Source organism: Apodemus sylvaticus, chromosome 17, assembly GCF_947179515.1.
Source record: "Apodemus sylvaticus chromosome 17, mApoSyl1.1, whole genome shotgun sequence".
NCBI classification, from domain to species: Eukaryota; Metazoa; Chordata; class Mammalia; order Rodentia; family Muridae; genus Apodemus; species Apodemus sylvaticus.
This window is the reverse complement of record NC_067488.1, coordinates 36,907,357-36,930,376: the sequence shown is the minus strand read 5'-3', so window position 1 is coordinate 36,930,376 and position 23,020 is coordinate 36,907,357. Positions and strand designations below refer to the sequence as shown.

General features: G+C 46.1%; 1 protein-coding gene across 3 annotated transcripts in view; it reads left to right on the top strand.

The window, feature by feature from the left end:
- Positions 1-23,020, top strand: part of Zfat (zinc finger and AT-hook domain containing) — a 196,369-nt gene that overhangs the window by 80,706 nt on the left and 92,643 nt on the right. For all 3 annotated transcript variants that reach the window (XM_052161180.1, XM_052161181.1, XM_052161182.1), the window contains exons 4-7: positions 5,487-5,672; positions 7,965-8,115; positions 11,454-12,892; positions 13,663-13,895. In XM_052161180.1, coding sequence (XP_052017140.1) covers positions 5,487-5,672; positions 7,965-8,115; positions 11,454-12,892; positions 13,663-13,895 — 2,009 coding nt within the window. The remainder of the gene's footprint in view (positions 1-5,486; positions 5,673-7,964; positions 8,116-11,453; positions 12,893-13,662; positions 13,896-23,020) is intronic.

Below are 23,020 nucleotides of genomic sequence, written 5' to 3'. Positions count from 1 at the left end.
TCCCAGAGCAGACTGGGCTGGGAGAGTCATTGGATCCTCACCTGAGATTCCAGCTGCTTTTGCCTGCTCCTGCTGGTCACTTGCACATAGTTCTGCCATAATTGTACCTGGGCTCAGAGGTGCCAGAGTCAGTAGAGTGTGGAACGTTGACTGAAGAGAACTCCCTCTGTGCAGCTTTCATCCATGTAGAAGGAAGGGCGAGTTTTCAGGGGTATGGCTGCTTTGGTCGGTGATACCCACAAACTAGTTAACAGCTCCTGGTGACCCCTCACAAATGAATCGCACCTTGAAGTTTGCTTTTGGTAGGGTTGTGCTTTTATTTGTTGTTGGTACCCTCCCTGTAAGGTTGGGGTACATACTTGTTTATGTCTCCCTAGGGAAAGGTTTGTCATGGATACTGCCCTAGGTGTGGGTTGGGACCCTTGGGATGCAGCCACACGACTCCAGCAGTAGCTGCCTGTGACAGTGGTTCAGGGTGACTGGTGTGCTGGCTCCACCTCAGTGACTACTTAAGTTGGGTGTAGCCCTTTGTATGTGGCCAGGGACTTGGGAGTAGCTCTGCTGGAGGATGTCAGAGCGATGACCTCCCAGAAGCACCAAAAGGTGTATGGGTCTCTCTTGCTCTGGCTTTTATGTTAGCTTCCAATTAATTTGGTGGGTTGCCGTATAAGCTTGTGGATTTCATTGTGACATTTTCATACATGCACACACTGTAGCTTGCTCATATTTATTTCCCTGCTTCTCTCTATTCCCTTCCTTTCCTCAAATAGTCTGCCTTCCACTCATGCCATATGTATGTGTATGTATATCTACCTATGTCTGTATTCTCCACCTGTGAGAGAAAACATGAGATATATTATCTCTATCTTCCTCTCTCCCATTCTCTTATTTCCCCCTCTGCCCTTCCTTCCCCCATGGCCTCCTTCTACTTTCATGTGCCCTGTTTATTCTCACACACACATAAATGCACATACAAATATAAACATGTCTATACAGGCACATGCACATGAGAGAAAGTATGTACTATTCATCTTTCTGAGTCTAATTTATCTCACTTAGCGCAGTGGCCTCCAGTTCCATCCATTTTTCTACAAGTCTCCTGGTTTCATTCTTCTTTATGGTAGCCCTTCTTTTTCACTCTGAGCTCTCCTTTTCTTTCCCCTCCCCTCAACACCATCCCAGCAGTGACTAAGATTTCAGGGCATGAGTCTTTGGGGAACAGCTACTCTCAGAGTGTAGTCCCCCTTTGAATCACGGAAGATGTGTGGGTCCCAGGACTAAATGCTGCGTGATTGCTCAGGCAGTTTGTGGCCCATGTTCTTGGAGTCATGTGAGAGAAGATGTGCATGTGAGGGTGCCACTTGGGAGTCAAGGCCCTGGCCTCAGTCGGTAGTGTGACAGATGGTTTATGGGAATTTTGTAGACTTTCATATTATCTCCTAATGGAGACAGCAGGGTAGGCATTATGGGGTCCATGCATGAGAGTAACTTGATTAGATTTGGATTGTAGAATGGTTCATTCCGGAGCTAAGGTGCAGGGTAGTATAAAGATCTTACCAGAGGCACCAGTTAAAATGCGTTTAGATAAGAACAGTGACAGTGCTGTGGGACCTGCCTTTTCCTGTATGAGCATTATGAACATGCTTCTCCTTGCTTTCTCTTAGCGGCTAGTGCTTCAGTTCCACAAGTGGACCTGGCTAAGTCCGAGAGCAGTATTTTGCTTATTAAGAAAGACAAGTGCTTTTGGAAACCGGACAGCTTTCCCTCAGCCCTGAGTGGCCAAGCCTGGATCCTCTTCAGGTGCTGCAGTGTCTTCTCAGTCCCTACAAAGGGTGGTGGCATGCCTTCAGTGGGTGGAATTGGGGGGGGAGGCGTAGCTTGGGGACCCTTTGAGTGGAGGCATGGCTAGCAGCGGAGACATTGGTTGGTGGTGACCTTTGATGGTTGCAGCTTCTGGTCAGAGGTCTTTGCTTCTCGACTGGAACAGTCCTATGACCAGACAGACACCTTACAGTCCCATTGCCACCGACTGGAACTAGCTCTGTCACCATCTGCTATAGTGGGCCGCTCCCCCTGAACAATTAGCTAAAGCAAACTTCGTACCACTTAAGGTGCCTCTGTCAGGCAATTTACCACGATGGGAAAATAACCAACCCAGGTGCATACCACCAGAGCCAGAGGGAGGGAGTCAGAGATGCTGCAGTAGTTAAGGTGTCTCTCCTGGGGTCAACACACGTCCCTCCAGTGTTTCTTTCTTTCTTTTTTTTTTTTTTTTTGATTTTTGTATTAGACATTTTCTTTATTTACATTTCACTTGTTATCCCCTTTCCTGGTTTCCCTTCCAAAAGCCTCTTATCTCCTCCCCTCTCCCCCTGCTCACCAACCCTCCCACTCCCACGTCACTGTCCTGGCATTCCCCTATGTTGGGGCATCAAGCCTTCACAGGACCAAGAGCCTCTTCTCTCACTGATGTCCAACAAGGCCATCCTCTGCTACATGTGCAGTTGAAGTCATGGGTCCCTCCATGTGTATTCTTTGGTTGGTTTACTACCTAGAAGCTCTTGGGGTACTGGTTGGTTCATATTGTGGTTCCTCCTATGAGGCTGCAAACTCCTTCAGTTCCTTGGGTCCTTTCTCTAGTTCCTCCATTGGGGACCTTGTGCTCAGTCCATTGGTTGTCTATGAGCATCCATTTCTGTATTTGTCAGGCACTGGCAGAGCCTCTCAGGAGACAGCTGTATCATGCTCCTTGTCAGCAAGCACTTGTTGACATCTACAATAGTGTCTGGGTTTGGTAACTCTATATGGGATGGATGCCCAGTTGAGGCAGTCTCTACAAGCCTTCACCTGCAGCCAGCCACCAACTGTTCACACACATTTCTGCAGTGTGTACACCTATTGCCTGCAGCAGAGCTGCTACCCACTGTTCATCCCCTGCAGTGGGTGGGACCTCTTCATTTCTTCTTACCCTGGCTGACAGTGTGTACCCTTGTTTGCTTGTTGTGGATTCATATTGTTAACCAGGCTAAGCTTATGGTAAACTCAGATTCTCAGGTCCTTTTGTTTTTATGTCAACATAGCTATTCTTGGTATATTACACACGTATTGAATCATATCCCATGGTGAATTCTGTTATAAAGTGAGACATCATTTCACAAGCAAAAAAAAAAAATCCATTAAATGCTGTTCTATCTTTTTATAGCATCTGAAATATCCTGCTGTAGTATTTATGTGCACCCATCACCCAATATCTAGGCGACGAAAAGACTTCTGTGACTCAGACAATTTGTAGGCTTTATGAAATGTTTTTGTAATAGCCACTAAAAAATCAAACAAGGCAAAAAATTGCTGTGAGGCATGTTGTATAGCAAGCTTCCCAACATGGAGGCTCTGCCAGCAACCTTGGGGACCAGGTGCTGTGCCCATCCTGTAGCATTCAGGGTCTGAAGGTGTTGGTGTCAAGTTGTTCTTGGACTCTGGGCCTTGGAAAGCAGCATGCGACACTGATTCACGATGCCTCCTATCACCTTCTCTTTTGTCTGACGTTGATATATTTAATACTAATACTATTCTGTTCAAAAACCAACCCAGACAGTTTCTGGCAGGTCTGGAGATGAGCCAGGGGCCTGTCAAGTACTGTTGGTTTGTGGGGCACAATGTGAATGCTTAGTTTGATCATTCTGTTTCCTTAACTTGACCTCAGCCAGCATGGCTGCTGGGTTATCTGATGTACATTCATCAGTGCATTGTGTTGGGCTGGCTGGAACTGCCTTGAGATGTAGGAAGCACGGAAGATTGGTTTCTGCCTGCCTCCCTTTGCCCAGCTCTCTACCCCACTCCACTGCCTCCGTCTTCTTGTTGCCTGGTTTTAGTCTCACCTCCCTGATAACCCCATATATTCCTGCACTTTCCAAAACCCACCTTGCCAGCTGCCTGTATGCTCACCTGGGCCGCCTCCGTTGTCTGTCTGCTACACACGTCTCATACCAGGGTGTGTGGAATCACTCCCAGCGTTCTTTGTAGACATTCTGAAGATCCAGTCCTCAGGTGGGCCGTTTCAGACCTGATGATTCTAGTAAAGCTCTCTGTCCCCCCATCCCCTCTGCTTTCTCTCACTTGGGACTGTCCAGGTATTAGTATTCTAGAGTGCTCCTTTGTCCTTCACTGACAGATGCATGCTAGTCTTTCTCCTTCCCAAGGCTGGGCTGTCATGGCTACTGTTGTATGTCTGTAACTGATTTGTTCTGAATGCATTTATGGTTTGCAAATCCATGTATGTCATCCTACACAACATGGCACACATGTAAAGCTGTAAGCCAGCTCGCTGTTCCTGGGAGTAGATGGCTTTAGTCTCTCACCTTTACCTTCAAGAGATGCAGATGGGAGCCAGTAGGTTCCACGATGCCCTAAATATAGTTTGCTTGGCTTCCCAATTGTTTTCAGAAAGGTAAGGTAGCAACTAACCTTGAAAAACCAACAGCTTCTGTAAAAACGTGGACATACTGTCATTTTTTTTTTTTTTTTTTGAGCTATCAAAAGATGTGACCATCACTCTGTGTCCCAGGAGTTCCCAGCAGAGCCAGGCCAGACTCAGTCTATCTTCTCTAATGCAGGTTGACTGGGCTTAGTGTCCTTACCAGAGGGAGATTGTGGCTCTTCTCAGCATTCATGGTATTCCCATATTTACCTCTTAGTCCTGACATCTGTTCTGGCCACCCTCTCCTTTCTCACGAAGGTGTGGCCACCAGAATGCTCAGCCAAGTGTTTATCCCTTGCCCCAGTCTTCCTTTGTTAGATTGGAGCACTGCTGCTTATCATCACACATGTTCCTAAGACCACACAGCCTTGTCCTCATCACTGGTTCCTGTCTTGCCCATCCAGTGCTTCATTAACCCTAGCTTTTTCAGTCACCCATAGCTAACAGCTCCATAAAGCCTTTCTGACCTACCAGGTAGCCTCTACCATCCTGTTTCTTATTCTTGTTTCAGAGACTAATCCTGATCATACTTGTTAGCTCTATCTCTTCTTTGGAGTGGAGGGCCCTTGAGGGCTTGGTATGTTCTTATCATATGCCCACCATGCCTGGCACAGGAAACATGCTTGGGAAGCATACGTTGATTAAGAGAAGAACTTTCTTGGACTGTGAATCTCCAATAATTTTCTCTGTAATGCTGATATTAATGATGATTCATGAAAATGAGCCCAGGGTCTATGCTGCTTTGTCCAGCGATTCATCCCCGGTACCCAGCTGTGACCTGGATACAGTGAACATGTTTTGCATTGAGTTTGTGAAGAGCCAGTAATGGTGGATGGGCCAGCACAATGTCCTGCAAGCCCTGCAGGCCAGGAAGAGAAAGAGAGAATGGGGCTGGGTATGAGGATGGAGGGAGGGAGCATCTCCTTTGCTGACACCTCTGGTAAGAGGTGTATTTCCTTTCCAACTGGTATGAATGGAAAGCTTATACATGTTGGAATTTGCTCCCTAGGTAACGAGTCAGACCTTGATCTAGAAAAGACGTACAAAGAAGATGATCGAGAAAAGGCTTCAAAAAGACCCCGGGCTCAGAAAACAGAGAAAGTCCAGAAGATCTCAGGAAAGGAGGCAGGGCAGCTTTCTGGAGCGAAGAAACCCATCATCAGCGTGGTCTTAACTGCTCATGAAGCAATTCCAGGTGACTGAAGACAGACTGGGAATGATACAGTGAGAGTGCGTGTGTAGCACACCCCACGGAAGGAGGCCTAGGTCAGAGCATATGTGTTAGCAATCCTAGTGGAGTTTCATTTAGTCACCTATGAGTAAGATCACAGACCTCCTTATCCTCTGGGGCTATCTCCTATCTCCTCAACTACTCTCTTGTCACTCAGGTATGCAAGAACAGTCCCTTCTGTGCCTCTCCCCATCTGCTCACCTGGTGGTGCCCCTGTCAGCCACAGTGGCGGCCTCTTTGGTGGGAGCTGCCCCCTCAGCAAACGTAAGAGCAGCAGCAGTTCTCCAGGCCCAGGCAGATACTGCCTGGCTTCCTCACATTTTGGTGGTATTCATTAAAATATTTTCTTAGTACCAGAAGTTTCTATTTATCTTTCCTTTTCCTTGTAGACATATTATATTTTCTTTTCTAAAAGGTCTCTTGTAAGAAAGCCTATTTTAGGAAAACAAAGAAACAAACAGTATCTTAAGAGTTTCTATTGCTGTGATAAAATATGGCCAAAAGCAACTTGGGGAAGAAAGGGTCTGTTTCAGCTTACCACTCTCAGGTCATAGGCCACCACAGAGGGAAATCAGGGCAGGAACGCTAGGCAGGAACCCAGAGTCAGGAACGGAAGGACGCCATGGACGGATGCTGCTTGCTGGTTTCCTCACTCGTGGCCGGCTTTCTTACACTAACCTGCCCAGTATTGGCACTGTGTGCGGTGACCTGGGCCCTGCCACATCTACTGCTAGTTAAGAAAGCTCTCCGAAGCTTGCTCATAGGCCACAGTGGAGGCATTTACTCAGTTGAGGTTCCCTCTTTGCAGGTGACCCTAGTTTGTGTCAAATTGGCATAAAATCTAGGCAGCACAGTTTGTGATGTATTTCAAACTATCACAAAGGTTGACATAAAAACCAGGCAGCACAAACAGTTTGTGATAGATTCCAAGATATCATAATATTGTTTTTTTCTCTTTGTGTAGGGATATTAGCTGTCTAATAAAATGGGGACGTTGTCAGCGGTTTCAGAGCAGCTACTCAGTTTAAGCATCTACTTTCAGTACTCATAGTAGACATTGAAATGCAAAACGCTGAATACATTTTCTCTCATATACTTGACTACAAAGTAAGGTGTTCAGGGGACAAAAGACCGTATAAAATTAGGCTACTTCAGTTTTCTGGAAAGTCACTTCATCTGCCCCACTCTGCTTTAGAGAATTATTATTGTGGATAAGGAAAATCCCATAGGACGCTTTCCTGGTCTCAGTGGATATTAGAGAAAATTTCCACAATTTTTCTCAAAAATTTGTAGTAATATTTGGAGATTCCCATGAGAGTAAAAGCATAATCGATTCCCTCTGGTGTTTTAGAACCAAACGGTAGAAGAAATCTCTAACCCGGTCTTTCCTCCACTCGCACTCCACTCACAAACTCACACAATCTAAGCTCACACATGCTCACACCCATATTCACACTCTTACATTCGCAACCAAACACACACTCACACACATACTAATACACACTCCTACATGCTGCCTCCAAGTCTCATGCATGTTTATACTCATGCGCGTTCACATACTCACCCGTACACACTCATACGTCAAAGCACACTCACATATATTCTCACATGCGCGCGCGCGCGCGCGCACACACACACACACACACACACACACACTCACTTTCTCCCACATAGATTGATACTTACACATATACACACGCTCACATCCATACACACACTCAGTGTCTCACACCTACACACATGCACACACACCCACACCCACAAAATGTTTCTGCTCCTATAGAGGTCTTGGTTGGTTTATGACATAGAGTTGCAGAAACAAAGGTGACCCGGGGGTTTTCTCTTTGAACCTCCCGTTTCTGTTCATGGGAAGAGAATCAGTAACATTAGAGTGCTCATATTCCCAGTTTGTTGACTGCTCTGCCATCCATGATGCCTTACTGTGGCTTTATACTTTTTTCAACTTTAATAGCTATGCCTGTGTGGAAAGTCTTGCAAGAGACATATGTATATTTGACTGTTTCATAATCAGATCGAGTGAAACTGTACTTCAAGAAGACATTTGGGCATATTACTAGAAAAACTCTATTTTCATATAAGCACACACACTTAAATCTGTTATATGAATAAGAAAACAAATGTGTTGCATGGAAGTCCTACAGTAAAATGCCCCTCAGGACCTGCTGACTCTGCTGCACAGGGTCAGTGCTACAACTAGTACCTCTCAGTAAACAATGCACTGTGTATCCATTGCAGGTGCTACCAAAATTATCCCAGTGGAGGCTGGGCCCCCCGAGACAGGAGCACCCCCTCCTGAGACCACTGCAGCAGACCTGGTGCCGCGGAGAGGGTACCAAGAATACGCCATCCAGCAGACCCCATATGAGCAGCCCATGAAGTCAAGCAGGTGAGTTGTGCCATGGGTTCTAGTTAAAGGTGGGCTGCAAGTACCATGCACACAGGGCAGGGGAGCGCTGTATACCTGGGTTCTATTCATGACCTCATCTATAGGGTCTTGACCCATTAGCTTAGCTGGAGAGTCCATACCCCCACCCATCATGCTCTAGTAGAGTTCTTCTTCAGACACCAAAGCAGAACAATGCACCCTAAGACCTGAGCACACACTTGTCTTCACATGTTACCCAGTCAAATGCATCCTTCAACCAGGAAAAGGTACAAACAGGGCCTGGTTTGCACATACCATGAGAGTGTCTACCTTTCATTAAGGAAGACTGAAACAGCTCTCATGATGGGAGCTACAGGATCCTACTACTGCTGATAGTTCCCTGCATATATTTGGTATTTTTTATGACATATTAATATATATACACACATACATATATATAGTATATATAATATACTAATATAAGTGTTTTATTTTTTCAAATACAAAATAATAAATATACTGTTTTATTCCTTTAAAGAATTTATTGAATCTTGAAAAAGAACTTTCAACTTTAGTACATATTAAAAATATTTGTAGCTGTGCAGTGGTGGTACACACCTTTTGATTCTAGCACTTGGGAACAGAGGCAGCTGTATCAAGGCCAGCCTGGTGTATAAAGCAAGTTCCAAGATAACCAGGAATCTTGACCCCCTTCCCCCACATTGTCTTCTTTTTATGTGTTTCTATTATCATTTAAATGGCTTTTTAAAAAAACCCCTATGTAGCCAAGGCTGTTCTTAAGCCCATAGTTTCCATGTCTCAGCGTCTCACATATATACAGGCATGTCCAACAATGTTATAGGCATGTGCCACACTGCCCTGGTCAAAGAGCCATGCTTGGCTCTGATAGATAGTGTGGTGATTCACTCTCTGGGGCTTTCACCTTCCCAAGCTTCTTCAAGATTTCCTGAAGTATACATTGCTCCAAATGAAATTGTTACATTCAGGAATGTATACTTCAAAGTTAAATGGACCCACAACTGCCTCTCTTCCTGGGACTTGGGGTATTTATTGCTTTCTAGATAACTCTTAGCTGGATATGGCCCTGTTGAAGTCAGTGGACAAATAGATGAACAGGCTCTGAACACAAAGTATATGTCTATGTGAGAGGCTTCAAGCTATTTCTGTCCTTAACTATTGTGAAAAATGGGCGTGATGGTGTTCCTTCCTTCAGCTGACTGTACCGTTGTTCCTTAGATTCCTAGAGATAGAGTCACTGTAGTAGTGTGTATGACCTTTGAATAGTCTTCAGTGGTACCTCTCTTACCAAATAGGAAACGTGTGCAGTAAGGTAATTCAGAAAATATTCTGTCCCCATCACAGCAATGTGAACTGGTACTCAGGTACTTAGGGCTCTGGTGAAACACCTAATGGAGCCGGCCTAGCATTGTTACAAGCTGTAGCACCTTCAGTCAAAGCAGGCCTCTCAGGGCTCTGCTATTTGTCTAATAATATAAAAACAAAGAGCCAAAGAGTCTCATAAGACCATCTAAATCTCTCAACAGAGGAGGAAATGCTGAGACTTGCTTATTTAATTAATATGATGAGTCTAGGGCTTTTTTCTTCAAGTGGTCTTTATAAAATATATCACCTTCTGGATGTCTTTGTCATTTGGGAAACATCCAAGTTCCCTAAAAGAAGCTTTAGGCGTAGCATACAGGTGAACTAGTAACTTTCAAATTTGCATATTGTAATTTCATCATGTGAATTGTACCCTTTAGTATTTATGGACTGCAGTCCACTTAAGTGCTTTAAATTTAAAGAGACAGTTGTATGAATGCCCTCATCAATACAGGCCTTATATCAGTGGTAGGCATAGCTTAACGGGGCTAATTAATAGCACTGCATGGTTATTAGTGTGTTGTAAATCCTTCTTGGCTAGCCTAGATCTACCTTCCAGAGGAAGCAGCAGTTGCCAGAGGTGCTTTCTCTCGGGCTTCCTCGATCTCCCTCAGTGTCCTTGTTCCTGGTGAGTGGTCACACACTTCACTGCCTGTAGAGTTGGTAGCAGGGGTGGCCCTTCTGAAAGAGCCTGTTCCAAGTGCACAGTCCCATGTAGAGGGGTCGCTGTGCACAGGAGATTTCATGCCATGGCGGGATGAGGAAGGGTGCATGGGATCCTTGGGTCCAGCGTCCATGGGATCCTTGGGCTCAAGTCATTAAGCAGTTGTTTGCTGTTAGACAGATCTTAGGTTCCTTCTGTGCAAAATGGGTCTGATGAAGTGAGGATTAAATAGTCAGCACAGGGCTGGCTGTAAGCACTCACTGGTTATTAGCGAGAACCTCTGTATTTCATCCAGTCTATTCCTGCCACACTGAAAGTGATAGGCTCCTTGAGGCAGGTCATGTTTTTATTCACCACTGTATACGTGAAGCCTAACACATGCCCATGACCTGCTGTCATGTCTAGTCAGTCAAAACTGTTTATTTAACGGTGTATGAGGTTAATACAAGCAGTGCTGTTTTCCTCGTCTGAGCTCTCACCCAGCAGTGGTGGAAGAGGTCAGTTTGCAGTGGGTGGGTCATCAGCTGTATGAGAGTATCAGGAGTGTGGTTCACAGCAGTGGTGAGCTTGCCCCGCACCCTGGCTCTCCTTCTGAAGACCTGCCCATCACTGGCTGATCCAGCAGAGGCTTCTCTCGATAGCCATTGCTCACCACGGGCAGGCGCATCCCTGCCGTCTAGCAAACCATAGGTCTTCGACATGCACTGCCATCCATCTGTTTTCTCCCTTTCTGGGTAGAAGGGAGGACATGGAGAAAGGCCAAGGGTGTCCCCCACAAAAGCTTTCAAAGAGAATGAGACCCACCCAGTCAGTGACTGGAATGGATAGGCAGGTGTGGGTTATCAAACTTGCTGAATTGGGTCTAGTCTCATGGAGACAGAACTTGCTCCTCTTGGTGTATCCCAGAATGAACTCACCTTTGAAGCATACCCAGTGGCCATGCTTGTATGAGTCACACCCCTGTTTCTGTTTCCTTCTTTTGCTACCATCCTTCCTGTCCAGATGTTGCCTTAGCAGGTGTTCCCAGCAACCTTTGTTCCCTTAGAAGTGTCTTTTCTTTTCAACACATACATTGCCGGACTCCCTTCTCTCCCACTATATGCTCCCCAAGGACCAGCACCCTCCTTCCTCATTGTCTGTGTCTATTCTGTCCCGACTCACACATCTTATTTGTAGGTGATTAAGTGCCCCACCTTTGCACTGCTCCCTGTAGCTGACTGCACGGGCCCAGGGGTTGGTTCCCCGGAGAACCTCTCCATCTCCTGAAGTTAACGGTGCCGTCTTCCGTCCCTAGGCTAGGTCCCACCCAGCTGAAGATTTTCACTTGTGAGTACTGCAACAAGGTGTTTAAGTTCAAGCACTCGCTGCAGGCCCACCTGAGGATCCACACTAACGAGAAGCCATACAAGTGCTCCCAGTGCAGCTATGCCAGCGCCATCAAGGCCAATCTCAACGTTCACTTGCGCAAGCACACGGGAGAGAAGTTCGCCTGTGACTACTGCTCCTTCACCTGCCTCAGCAAGGGCCACCTCAAGGTGCACATCGAGCGGGTACACAAGAAAATCAAACAGCACTGCCGTTTCTGCAAGAAGAAGTACTCTGACGTCAAGAACCTCATCAAACACATCCGGGACATGCACGACCCGCAGGACAAGAAGGTCAAGGAGGCCTTAGACGAGCTCCGCCTAATGACGAGGGAGGGCAAGCGGCAGCTGCTCTACGACTGCCACATCTGCGAGCGCAAGTTCAAGAACGAGCTCGACCGGGACCGCCACATGCTGGTTCATGGCGACAAGTGGCCCTTCGCATGCGAGCTCTGCGGCCACGGGGCCACTAAATACCAGGCCTTGGAACTGCATGTCCGAAAGCACCCCTTTGTGTATGTCTGCGCTATATGTCTCAAGAAGTTTGTCAGCTCCATCAGGCTGCGCTCCCATATCCGAGAGGCCCACGGGGCAGCCCAGGAGACCTTGCTTTTCACCAGCTCCATCAACCAGAGTTTCTGCCTCCTGGAGCCGGGTGGAGACATCCAGCAGGAAGCCTTGGGGGACCAGCTCCAGCTGGCAGCTGAGGAATTTGTGTGTCCAGAAATCGATGTACACAAGGAGGAGGCTTGTTCAGGGGACACGCAGCCTGAGGTGGGGCTGAGGGAGTTGGAGGCCCCTGAAGAAGCCCGTGCCCCACCTGTGCCCTTGACCACCCCCCAGAGTGACAGTGTTTCCCAGTCCCCCTGCAAACTAGAAACCACTGTGGTCTCCTCTGACCTCAACTCTCTCGGAGTGGTTTCAGATGATTTTTTACTGAAAAGCGATACCTCCTCTGCTGAACCTCATGCTGCTGCCGAGGTGACCTCGGACACACAGCATCGAGACTCAGCCCAGACTCAGGGTGAAGAAGTCACACTGCTGCTGGCCAAGGCCAAAAGTGCTGGACCAGAGCCGGAGAGCCCTCCGGGTGGAGGGCAGAACGTGGTTGCTCTGCCAGCCAGTGAATCTGACTCTAACAGGCGTCTCAGGGCAAACCCAGCAGAGGCCTCAGACCTCCTTCCTCCAGTGGCTGATGGAGGGGACCTTGGCATGTGCCAGCCTGACCCCTGCACACCGTCCTCTGAACACCACCCGGGCAGCACAGCGTTCATGAAGGTCCTAGACAGTCTCCAGAAGAAGCAGATGAACACCAGTCTTTGCGAGCGGATCCGGAAGGTGTATGGAGACCTGGAGTGTGAATACTGCGGTAAGGAAAGGCGGTGCTGGTTGGGTGTGCCTCTGAGTGGAGCGCTCCTTCCCAGCAGCCCTGGCCATTTCTCTCATGCTGTCCTCACTGTGGATTCCATTTGAGCTCATGTTGCTTTGCAGAGAACACTTCCTCCCTGAGCTGCCCTCCTCTGTGATAGTTAGGAGCAGTGAGCCCGTGTCAGAAGTCACAGTCTTTCTTCCAGGAGTCAGCTGGGATGATGCACCGCTGGCCATTTTGGGGGCCATGCTGGGGGCTGCCCATAACTCCTACCACCTTCTGACCAAGAAGAATCATTCTTCTGGCTTTCAGTTGTGGCTCCATCAACTGGGTAGAGAGGGTAGGAGACCGGTTGCAGCTCTACATAGGGAGGCCCAAGCAGCTTTCTTCCAGCTGGGAGTGCCAGCTCAGGGTGGGAGCTCCCAGACAGGAGGAGTGTAGGAAGTGGGCAGCCCAGAGCATGGCCTGTAGCCCGGAGTGTCAGGAGGACTCGGAGGCTCTTGGCTTTGTACATCTGCAGGGTAGTGTTTGACAGAATTGGCTTTCCTTTCTCTCTTCCTGGCCCTAACACTGTGTGAAAGCTGGAGGTACCTTAATAGCTGAATACTGCCAGTTTTGAAAAGTAATTTCCTGACAGAAATGTGGTGGAGAGTGTGAAGAGCATATAAGATAAAGAAGATAAATATGGTAGTTTAAGGATGATAATTAAAAAAAAATCAAATTTAGTAGAAAAGAAACTTCCTTGTTCTCACGTGAAAATATTTTTTTAGGCAAACTTTTTTGGTACCAAGTGCATTTTGACATGCATGTCCGCACCCACACCCGGGAACATCTGTATTATTGCTCCCAGTGTCACTATTCTTCCATCACCAAAAACTGCCTTAAACGCCATGTAATTCAGAAACACAGTAACATCTTGCTGAAGTGTCCCACTGACGGCTGTGACTACTCGACTCCAGATAAATATAAGCTGCAGGCCCATCTTAAAGTTCACACAGAGCTGGTAAGTAGCAAGCCCAAATGGCAGCCCCCACCTCCCCTTGGGTGCCCGGGGCTCTCTCAAATTTATGCGTATAGAGCTATCCCTGCTGCAGTGGTGTGCACACCCTGGCCCTCCAGACACACAGGGCCCTTTTCCTGCCTCTTGATGCTTCCCCCCTACCCTAGCTCCTTTCCCACTGAGCCCCTGACAAGACCGAACAAATTGCATCTCTGCACATATTTCTAGCATTTGAGAGAGGCTACAGAAGAGTGATCTGCAGAGTGGAAACAAAGTTTTCATAAATGGCATTTTTAAGTCTTATTTACAATAGGAATGATAATAGCTGCCTGTGAGCATTGTTGGGGATTAAACTGGATGATTGGATGGGATTAGGTGATTATAGCAGGTACACTGTTGTCATATTAGTGTGTCATTCATTATAGACATCAACAGAATCTAGGAAGCTTTGATTTAAGAAGGGACATTTCTATCCAAGGTGCCATTAACAGCATGGTGGTCATGTCTGGTTCAATAGTGGTTGCAATGAGTGAATGGTTTCTGCTTTGTTTGTTTGTTTGGTTGGTTGTTTTTTGTAAGGTCTAGTATGGTGAGAAGAGGTTGACACTCCTGAGCATGATTTAAGACTTCTTGCCATGATAAAGATGCCACACTGGAGCCCATGTGGCTTTGTTTCATGTAGACAGTACACAAGGAAGCTTCAGAAATTAGAAGAGCTGCTTTGACTTTCTGGTATAAGACTCACTAACAGTCAGGAGGTTTGTCATCAAGGTGCATTTAGGGGTGTCTGGAGGTATGTGGAGATGAAAGCTTGTTGGGGTAGACTATAGTACCATCTGCCACATCGCCACAGGCTCTGTGACCTCAGACAATTCACTTGTCATGTCTAACAGCTGCCACCTTTTATATAAAATATAAAAGTCTGTCTTGTTCTGTTGTTGTGACGACACACCATAACCAAGGTATCTCTTAAAAACACAATCCATTTACTTACACTTTACAGATCTAGTCCATTGTCATCATGGCAGGCAGGGGGCATACAGGTAGACCCTGGAACAGAAGTTGAGAACTACAGTCTGATCTGTAGGCAGACAGATAGACTCTGGGCTTTAAAATCACACAGTCTACAGTGACACACTTCCTCCAGTCCTTCTGTAGGCCATGTCCCCTAATCCTTTCAAATAGTTCTGGGGACCAAGCATTCCAATTGGTGAGCCTATGGGAGGCCTTTCTCATTCAAACCATCACAAAGTCCATTGTGTCCTTTCTCATTCATGCATACTCATGTGCACTGGTACATGTATGCACACATAGATACATAGACATACCTGCATGTGTGTGTGTGTGTGTATATATATATATATATATCTATATAGATATAGATACATCTATGTTTATTTGTGTATTCCTATTTTGTTATTGCAGTGTTAAAATGTAATGGTCTTCCTCCTTCTCCAGTAGGGCACGTGGTTCGTCAATTTTTCTGTCATTATTGTTAGGTTGGCACTGAGCCTGAGGAGGAGTGAGTCCAGTTTTAGAATATATTCTTTTTTTTTTAATTCGATGTATTTTTTATTTACATTTCAAATGATTTCCCCTTTTCTGGACCCCCACTCCCCGAAAGTCCCATCAGTCCCCTTCCCTCCCCCTGTTTTCCCACCCAACCCTTCCCACTTCCCTGTTCTGGATTTGCCCTATACTGCTACACTGAGTCTTTCCAGAACAAGGGGCCACTCCTCCGTTCTTCTTGTACCTCATTTGATGTGTGGATTATGTTTTGGATATTCCAGTTTTCTAGGCTAATATCCACTTATTAGTGAGTGCATGCCATGATTGATCTTTTGAGACTAGGTTATCTCACTTAGTATGATGTTCTCCAGCTCCATCCATTTGCCTAAGAATTTCATGAATTCATTGTTTCTAATGGCTGAATAGTACTCCATTGTGTATATATACCACATTTTTTGCATCCACTCTTCTGTTGAGGGATACCTGGGTTCTTTCCAGCTTCTGGCTATTATAAATAGGGCTGCTATGAACATAGTGGAGCACGTATCCTTATTACATGCTGGGGAATCCTCTGGGTATATGCCCAGGAGTGATATAGCAGGATCTTCCGGAAGTGATGTGCCCAGTTTTCTGAGGAATCGCCAGACTGATTTCCAGAGTGGTTGTACCAATTGCAACCCAACCAACTGTGGAGGAGTGTTCCTCTTTCTTCACATCCTCGCCAACACCTGCTGTCTCCTGAATTTTTAATCTTAGCCATTCTGACTGGTAGGAGAAGTCTATTGGAGTTTAAGAAGGCGGAAGGATAGATTGTGTTTGGTATGAGTAGTGTATCTACACTGTGCCACAGTTTAGTTGAGAGGTGAGGGTGAGGTGAAGGAGGACATTCAGTGCCTGTTGTGGACTGTTGTTTTGAAGCTCGCTGCTCAGGTCTTAGAAGCTTTTGAATGAGGTAAAATGGGTGACAGGAATTAAGTCATTATACACTGAAAAACTGTGCAGCCTAGGGTGCCTCTTGTTCCACATGCAGAATTTGCTGCTTAGCTGTGAATGTCCTGGGGTTGCTGGTCTAGCCTGGTTATTTTCTTTCTCAGATGCTGATGCTCAGTCTCTTGCCCACATCCCTGAGTGCTAGGGTCATTAGGGAACACCAGGAATATGCACCTGATGTCTTTAGTCTTGACTTTGTGTGCTTTGCTTCTTACTTATAAACAGCTGTTGTCGATGCTATCCTGAGTGTAACAGAACATTTATCAGAACATTCTGCTGACTATAGTGCCCTCTGACATCAGTGACATTGACTGTTGAGTTCTCTTAGAGAAACCAGGGCACAGAGAGGGTCATTGGACCCTCACCTGGCTACAGTTACTTTCTCCTGTACCCTGCAACTAGCTGTGTATAATTCTGCCCTAATTACACATATCTTTGAGATCTTCGGGGATGTAGATTTGGGGGGGATTTAATGGAAATGCTTGGAACTCCATGTGTTTAGCTAGTTGTCATTAGTTCTGAGGTGAGACTTTTCTCCTTTGGGGTAACCCCTCTTTTACCTGTGTTGGATAAGTAAGTCCAGTAAACTCCTTGGTTTCCCCAGGTTAGTCTCTGATTGACTTGCACTTTGCTTTGTCATTGGATCCCTGTGAGGAATGGGTAAGCATTTGTCTGCATCTTCCAAGGGAATGTCGCACAGCACTGACATCCCACTTTTCTACTTTCCTGGTGATGAATGTGGTTGCAACTTATTTCTGAGCACTGATCTCAGCTCTAGCAATGTGTAAGACGCTCTGGGGAGACCAACCTTGGCTCAGAAAGCTGCTGGTTTGATCTTGTAGTCACTTCCTTGTGTTTTTACTTAATTCCCAAGTCCCTAGGAGTTAGGAGTTGTTTCCTCTACTGTGAAGAGTCTGGTGTCTAAGGAGTTAGGAGTTGTTTCCTCTACTGTGAAGAGTCTGGTGTCTAAGTCTCTGTCATGCAATACTTGGTCTGTGATTGTGGCATGAGTGAGGGTTGGCAGATTTCATTCCATGGCCTTCTCACAGTTCATTGGCTGCTGGCAGGTCAGCAGTGCTAGTGATGCAGCTCTTGGAGACTTGTACATCTTCTGAATGAATGTGGCAGACGTAGACTATGGCCCGGGTAGAGAGAGGAGACATTACTTCTGTGTTGCTGTGGCAGCCATTCTGAAAGCTGTATGAGCTAATAATGTCTGCATATTGCTGCTAGAGAAGTACAGCATCCTGATACAATGAGTGTGGCTCAGTTAACGTCACAAGAGATACCATCCTGCTTCTCATCAGTTCTCACATTTTCTTAGAAGATCTTAGGGTCTCATTTCTACTTTTGCCCTTGTTGGTATTTGTAATTCTTCCCATTGAGATAAATTGTTTTTTAAAACTCGTCCTCACTATGTAGCCCAGGTTGAGGTAAATTCATAGTACTCCTCTGGCCCCAGCCGCCCATGTTTTGGGATTGTAGGTTGAAGTCACCTTGCCCAGCTCAATTGAGGCACTGTCTTTTTTGTTTGTTTTTGTTTTTAGTTTTCCTTCTTCTCTCGTACATTACATCAAGATGTCAGTTTTCCCTGCCTCCATTCTTCCTCATCCCTCCCCCAGCCTCCCCTCTCTCTACATCAACCACTCTTTTGTTTCCCTTAAAAAAATTGGGCCTCCCAGGGATCACCACGTAACAAGATACAGTAAGAAAGGGCACTAATAATCGAGGCACTCTTAAAGGTACATAACTTGTTGCTGCTTGTGAAGTGGGAGGCTGTGGCCTCTGCATGCTAGCATGGGGACTTGAGACACAAGTAAGACTGTCCCTGGAAGGAGCACTCTGCTTTCTATGGGATGAATAGATCACCAGTGGGAGGAGAAGGCTAGCAGGTCAACAAACTGCCCTCCCCAGCCACCCTGAGAGGTTGTGGAGTGTGATTGTGAGGTTGAGGATATTTGGGCCAAGAAAGAGCGGGGAGGGGAAAATGACCATTCAAACTTGGGCAAAGACTTCTGAGAATACTTTGATTTCATGCCTGAACACTTGTTCCTGAAGCGGGGGACTGTATTGCCTTTGCAGTGAAGAGGACTTCTTTGAAAACCTCCAGCTTTTGAGTCTGGGTCATATTTGTCTTTTGAGCCTGATGTAATTTATTTCTGTCCTGTGGCTGCGGATGCCACACAGGGACAAATCTTTTTCCCTACAAGTAGACACTGTTGACCTGATAATGAAAGTGTTAGCTCTAAAAGACTTCACATCTGCAAGGAAGGTTGTTTTTAAGCTGTTCTATTGATTTGTGATGTGCATAAGGTATAATTTATTCTTTTACAGTGTGAAGCTTAGTAGAATTTAGTCTATATGCGATTATGTGGCCATCAGCAGCTTTAGAAGGCAGCTGCTATTGTCCCATAGGAAAGGTTTCCTGTTTGCTGCCACCACTCCCTTCCCTGTCTCTACATACTTGTATGTCCATGGACATGTTACATAAAAGGATCATAAAATGCGTGTGACTAGTATCCTTCTCTCTGTGTATGGTAGCAGGCCTCACGCTCTGCTCCTTTCTATAGTCGGGCAGAACTCCCCTATCTGGAGTTTCCCTCACTCTCTGAGTTGGTGAGCATTTGAAGCGCCATTTTAGTGGTGAGCAGGATGGAGCTTTCAGAGATGCTGTCTTACATTCATAGTACTTGAGCTAATTAGTAAAGTAACACAGGCATCTTAACTTTCAGAAATTAAGTGGTAATCATCCCTTCAAAAGCTTTTCAGAACTTTGAAGCATCTAAGGAGAAGCTGCCCATATTCTCCACTGCCAAGCCTTCCATCCATGTTTAGTGACGCATCCTCACCAGCTGCCTGTCTTTACTATTGCTGACACACTCATATCATCACTGCCAAGGAATAGATAACACCTAGGATTTGGAGCTGAGGACAGAGGCCTAGCACTCTGAGACCTCCTGCTGACTGCATGTCATTTAGAGAGTTCCTGGGAGACTGGGTGAACTTGCTGGTGATACAGAAACATCTTCTTACATTACTGCGGTGTGGTTCAGCTGAGGACTTGAGTCATATCAGCATCTACTGGGACAGGGAATGATACTGTTCTTACTAGGTAACCATGGGAAACCTCCTAGGTCTTGATTTTCTTATATGTACTTTTGAAGAGGGCATTAGATGTGTTATAATGTTGGCCAACGTTTCACTTTTGTTTTAGTATTCTGCTTTGAACACAGATTCCCATGAAGAACAGAACTTAAAATACTGTCCTTTACCTCCAGATGAGCCTACATATCCTGGCATACTCTGGGTGTATTAGCATGCAGAGATAATGTAGCAAATTGCTGGTTTCTGTGACCTTCATAGTATTTCACAGCTAAGAACACATCTAACAATCAAGAAGAATGGGAAGGGGACTTTCTTCTCACTGCCTCTTCCTTTTCATTACTAAGTACATGGCATCCGGTTGTAGTGAAGGCGTGCAGTCATCACTCCATGGGAACTGGTCCAGGTCATGGGACATTTTGAGGATGCTTGAAATCCTCCTGTAAACATGGTATACATCTGGGTACCCTTCTTGTTGCTGTGATAAAACACTAACAAAAACAACTGTAAAACCACTAAAACTTTGTGAAAAGGAGACTTGGGGAATCATGATTTTAGTCGGCTGCCGGGGAGCTTTAGGTTCTGGTGCTTATTCCGCATCCACGTTGGTCTTGATGATTTTTGTGCAAATTGTGTAGGCTCTTTGAGTCTCAGTTATCTCCCTTGTAAATTGGAGACAAAGTACTTCCCTCACCTCTTAAGGCTAAGGAGATTCAGTTGGTTAGTGAAGGGCACAATCCCCAGGTCATGATCCACTAGAGGACAGTGCAAACATCTGACTGAGTCATGCCTGCCTCTCAAAAGTGACATCCTGTAGACCAAGCTAGAGTTCATCCCCCACACAAGTATTGTGTGTGTTGCCCACACACAGGGCAAATATTACTTCCAGAGGTGTTTTGTTTGTTTGTTTGTGTTTTTGTTTTGATGTTAAGTGTTTGAGTATTAGTATTGTGGGGTGCAGTGGGGGTGTGTGTGAAAGGAGCAGAAGCAGTTAAGTGGCTGGGTTCCTATTAAATCACTGAATAAGCTCTTGACCTAAGTGATTTAATTGGTGACCTCTTTGAACCTCAGTGTCACAGTAGCATTTGTTAGGAATGAGACTTCTGGCCTCCTGCTGTGAGCTCTGGTAATCTGTTACTCAAAGAACTGCCCCCCCCCCCTTTTGTATTTTTCTCTTGGGGCCTCAGAGGGACCTATTAGGAAGCTGCATCCCAAGTCTGAGAGTTGGTTTTAATGTTTTGAAGGGGTATACCCTTACCCTTCAACCTCTCTTAGTCCATGTCCTAGAATGAGGTCACTAGTGTCCACGTCCAAGATTGCCCTGGGAACATAGTGTGGTAATGTTGAGGAGGACTCAGCATGGTCTCATGCATGTGGGGATGCCCTGGTAACTGCTATCTTTACCTCCAGCCCATCCTCCTCATCCCTTTAGTGAGGATACTAGCAGTAAGATTAGTGATATATTCATCTAGCATCCAGTGCATTCTCAGTAAGTGTTCCGAATACTTGGCCCTGATCCTTGAGACGCTCACAGATTTGTTTTGTTTGGTAGTTGCTAAATAAGTACATTTTGGAGAAGTTAAAAATTCTAAGTTGCCCAAAAGCACAGAGAAATTAGGGTACTCTTCATGTCTTTCCAGACATAAATGGGTAGACCTGGTCAGAGTGTATTCCTGTGAACAGAGGAAGTCGCAGTAACTGAAATGTGGTTCTAAGATTGTGATCACGCGTCACAAACCACACTTGATTCCGCGATACTCCTCAGCTCTCCAAGCTTCCTGTGTAGAGAGCATCTTCCTTGGGCTCTGGGAAACAGAGCTGTCTATGGCAGAAAGTTTTTTCTCTGTAACCTTAAAGCAGCACATTCTCGTATTGCGTTCCAATCTGTTGTGATGCAAGCGTCACCTTCCTACAACTTGCTGCAGTTTCTGCATCCCTGAATGGGTGGGTGGGCTCTCTGTGCTATCATCAGATAACTTACAAGTCACAGATCTGCTTCCTTTGTTTCCAGCACAGATTCTGGCACGTAACTGGTGCTGTGGCTGTGACCCATTCCTGAAAAATCGTTCAGAGAGAGTGCCAACTTTTAGGGCTTGATGTCAGTGTTTTATAGAGGGAATAGAAGAATGTGTCTCTCACTTAATGTGGGAATTCATTTTGATCTTCTTTATCCTGTGTGGGCCTCAGAACTTTCCACTTCTTTGGAGGCCAGCATTATCTGCCAGTGCTGCACAGGTCAGATGAGGTCACCTGCCTGATAAGCTAGTCTCCAAGCCCCAGCCAAGGGCCTCCCCTGCATCTCTTGCTGTGGCTGCAGTCTCATGCTGACACTCACTTCTTTCTAGGGCACAAATGGCTTTGAAGGCATCTCTGTTGGAGCAAACAGACTCCAAAGGCTGGGCTCTTAGCCTCCCCGTGGTTAGCTTTCTTGTGTTCCCTGCCTTTGCCAGGGGCTCTTTTAGCTATAGTCCTTTTTAAGTTTGCTGAGTGTGTTTTTGGTGTTTGGGTTTCATCTGCAGCAAGACACTGAGGTTTTTAAAAAGAAGTAAATGAATCCTAAGAGTCTACCCTTCTCCCAGCCCCCTCTCCCGCTCTCTGTTTCCTGACAATCTTCAAAGACATCAAGAAATGGGGCCCCTGATAAGCTCTAAGATAAATTGCTTTCAGACTATCAGGGATTAAAAGAAGAAAAATCAAACAGCAAGGACTCGGGGGAGATCAGTGTAAACTCCTTCAAAGCCCTTCTGAATGCTTCCATCAGCTCTGATGACAAGGGCAGCTAGGACGGAGGTGGGAGGGCGCCTCCAGAATGCCAGAGGGAAAGCACGGATTTCTCTAAAATGGCAGCAAGGGCCCAGGCAGTGTCAAGGACAGTGTGTGTGTGGGGGGGGGTGGCGGGGGGGGGGGGTGGTGGGAGGGTAACTGGAGCACGCTGAGAAACCCCAAGGCCATGTTATCATGGGAAGTCAGTGGCCATATAGCTCATAGCTGTGTGTGTGTTTCACAGTAGAAAGCTTTATCTTGTATTATATATTTTGATCTTACTCACCTCAGACTCTTCTTTCCCTAACCCCTAGATTTCCTCCCCATCTCCTAAGGAAACCATCAACTTTGAATATCTCTCATCAATGAGGGTCAGGGCCTCCTGCATTCATTCTCCCCACCCACTCCTTCCTAGAATGTTTCTTGGCTTGGTCTTGTGTTCATTTCTCTACGCCTCCTTCTCTGAATCTATAATTTAAGCATACATTATAATTTTTGTAATGGGCACGTGAGTGAATCTCAGTGATAATCAAAAGCTCAGCTGAAGCAGTATTTTGAGTGATGAGGACGACCATACTGTCGGGGCATCGAGCGGCCCTGGAAGGTGCGCTAGAGCTTCTTGGCTGTCCTTTCTACCTTCTTAGAGTTCTCGCATCAAAACCCTCCACAGGCTGTGTAGGACTGGGTGGCTGTATATGATGTGCTTGGAAGGATGTGTGGATGTCTGTCTTTGATGAAGCCTTTGCTTCTGGTTGTTGAGGGGC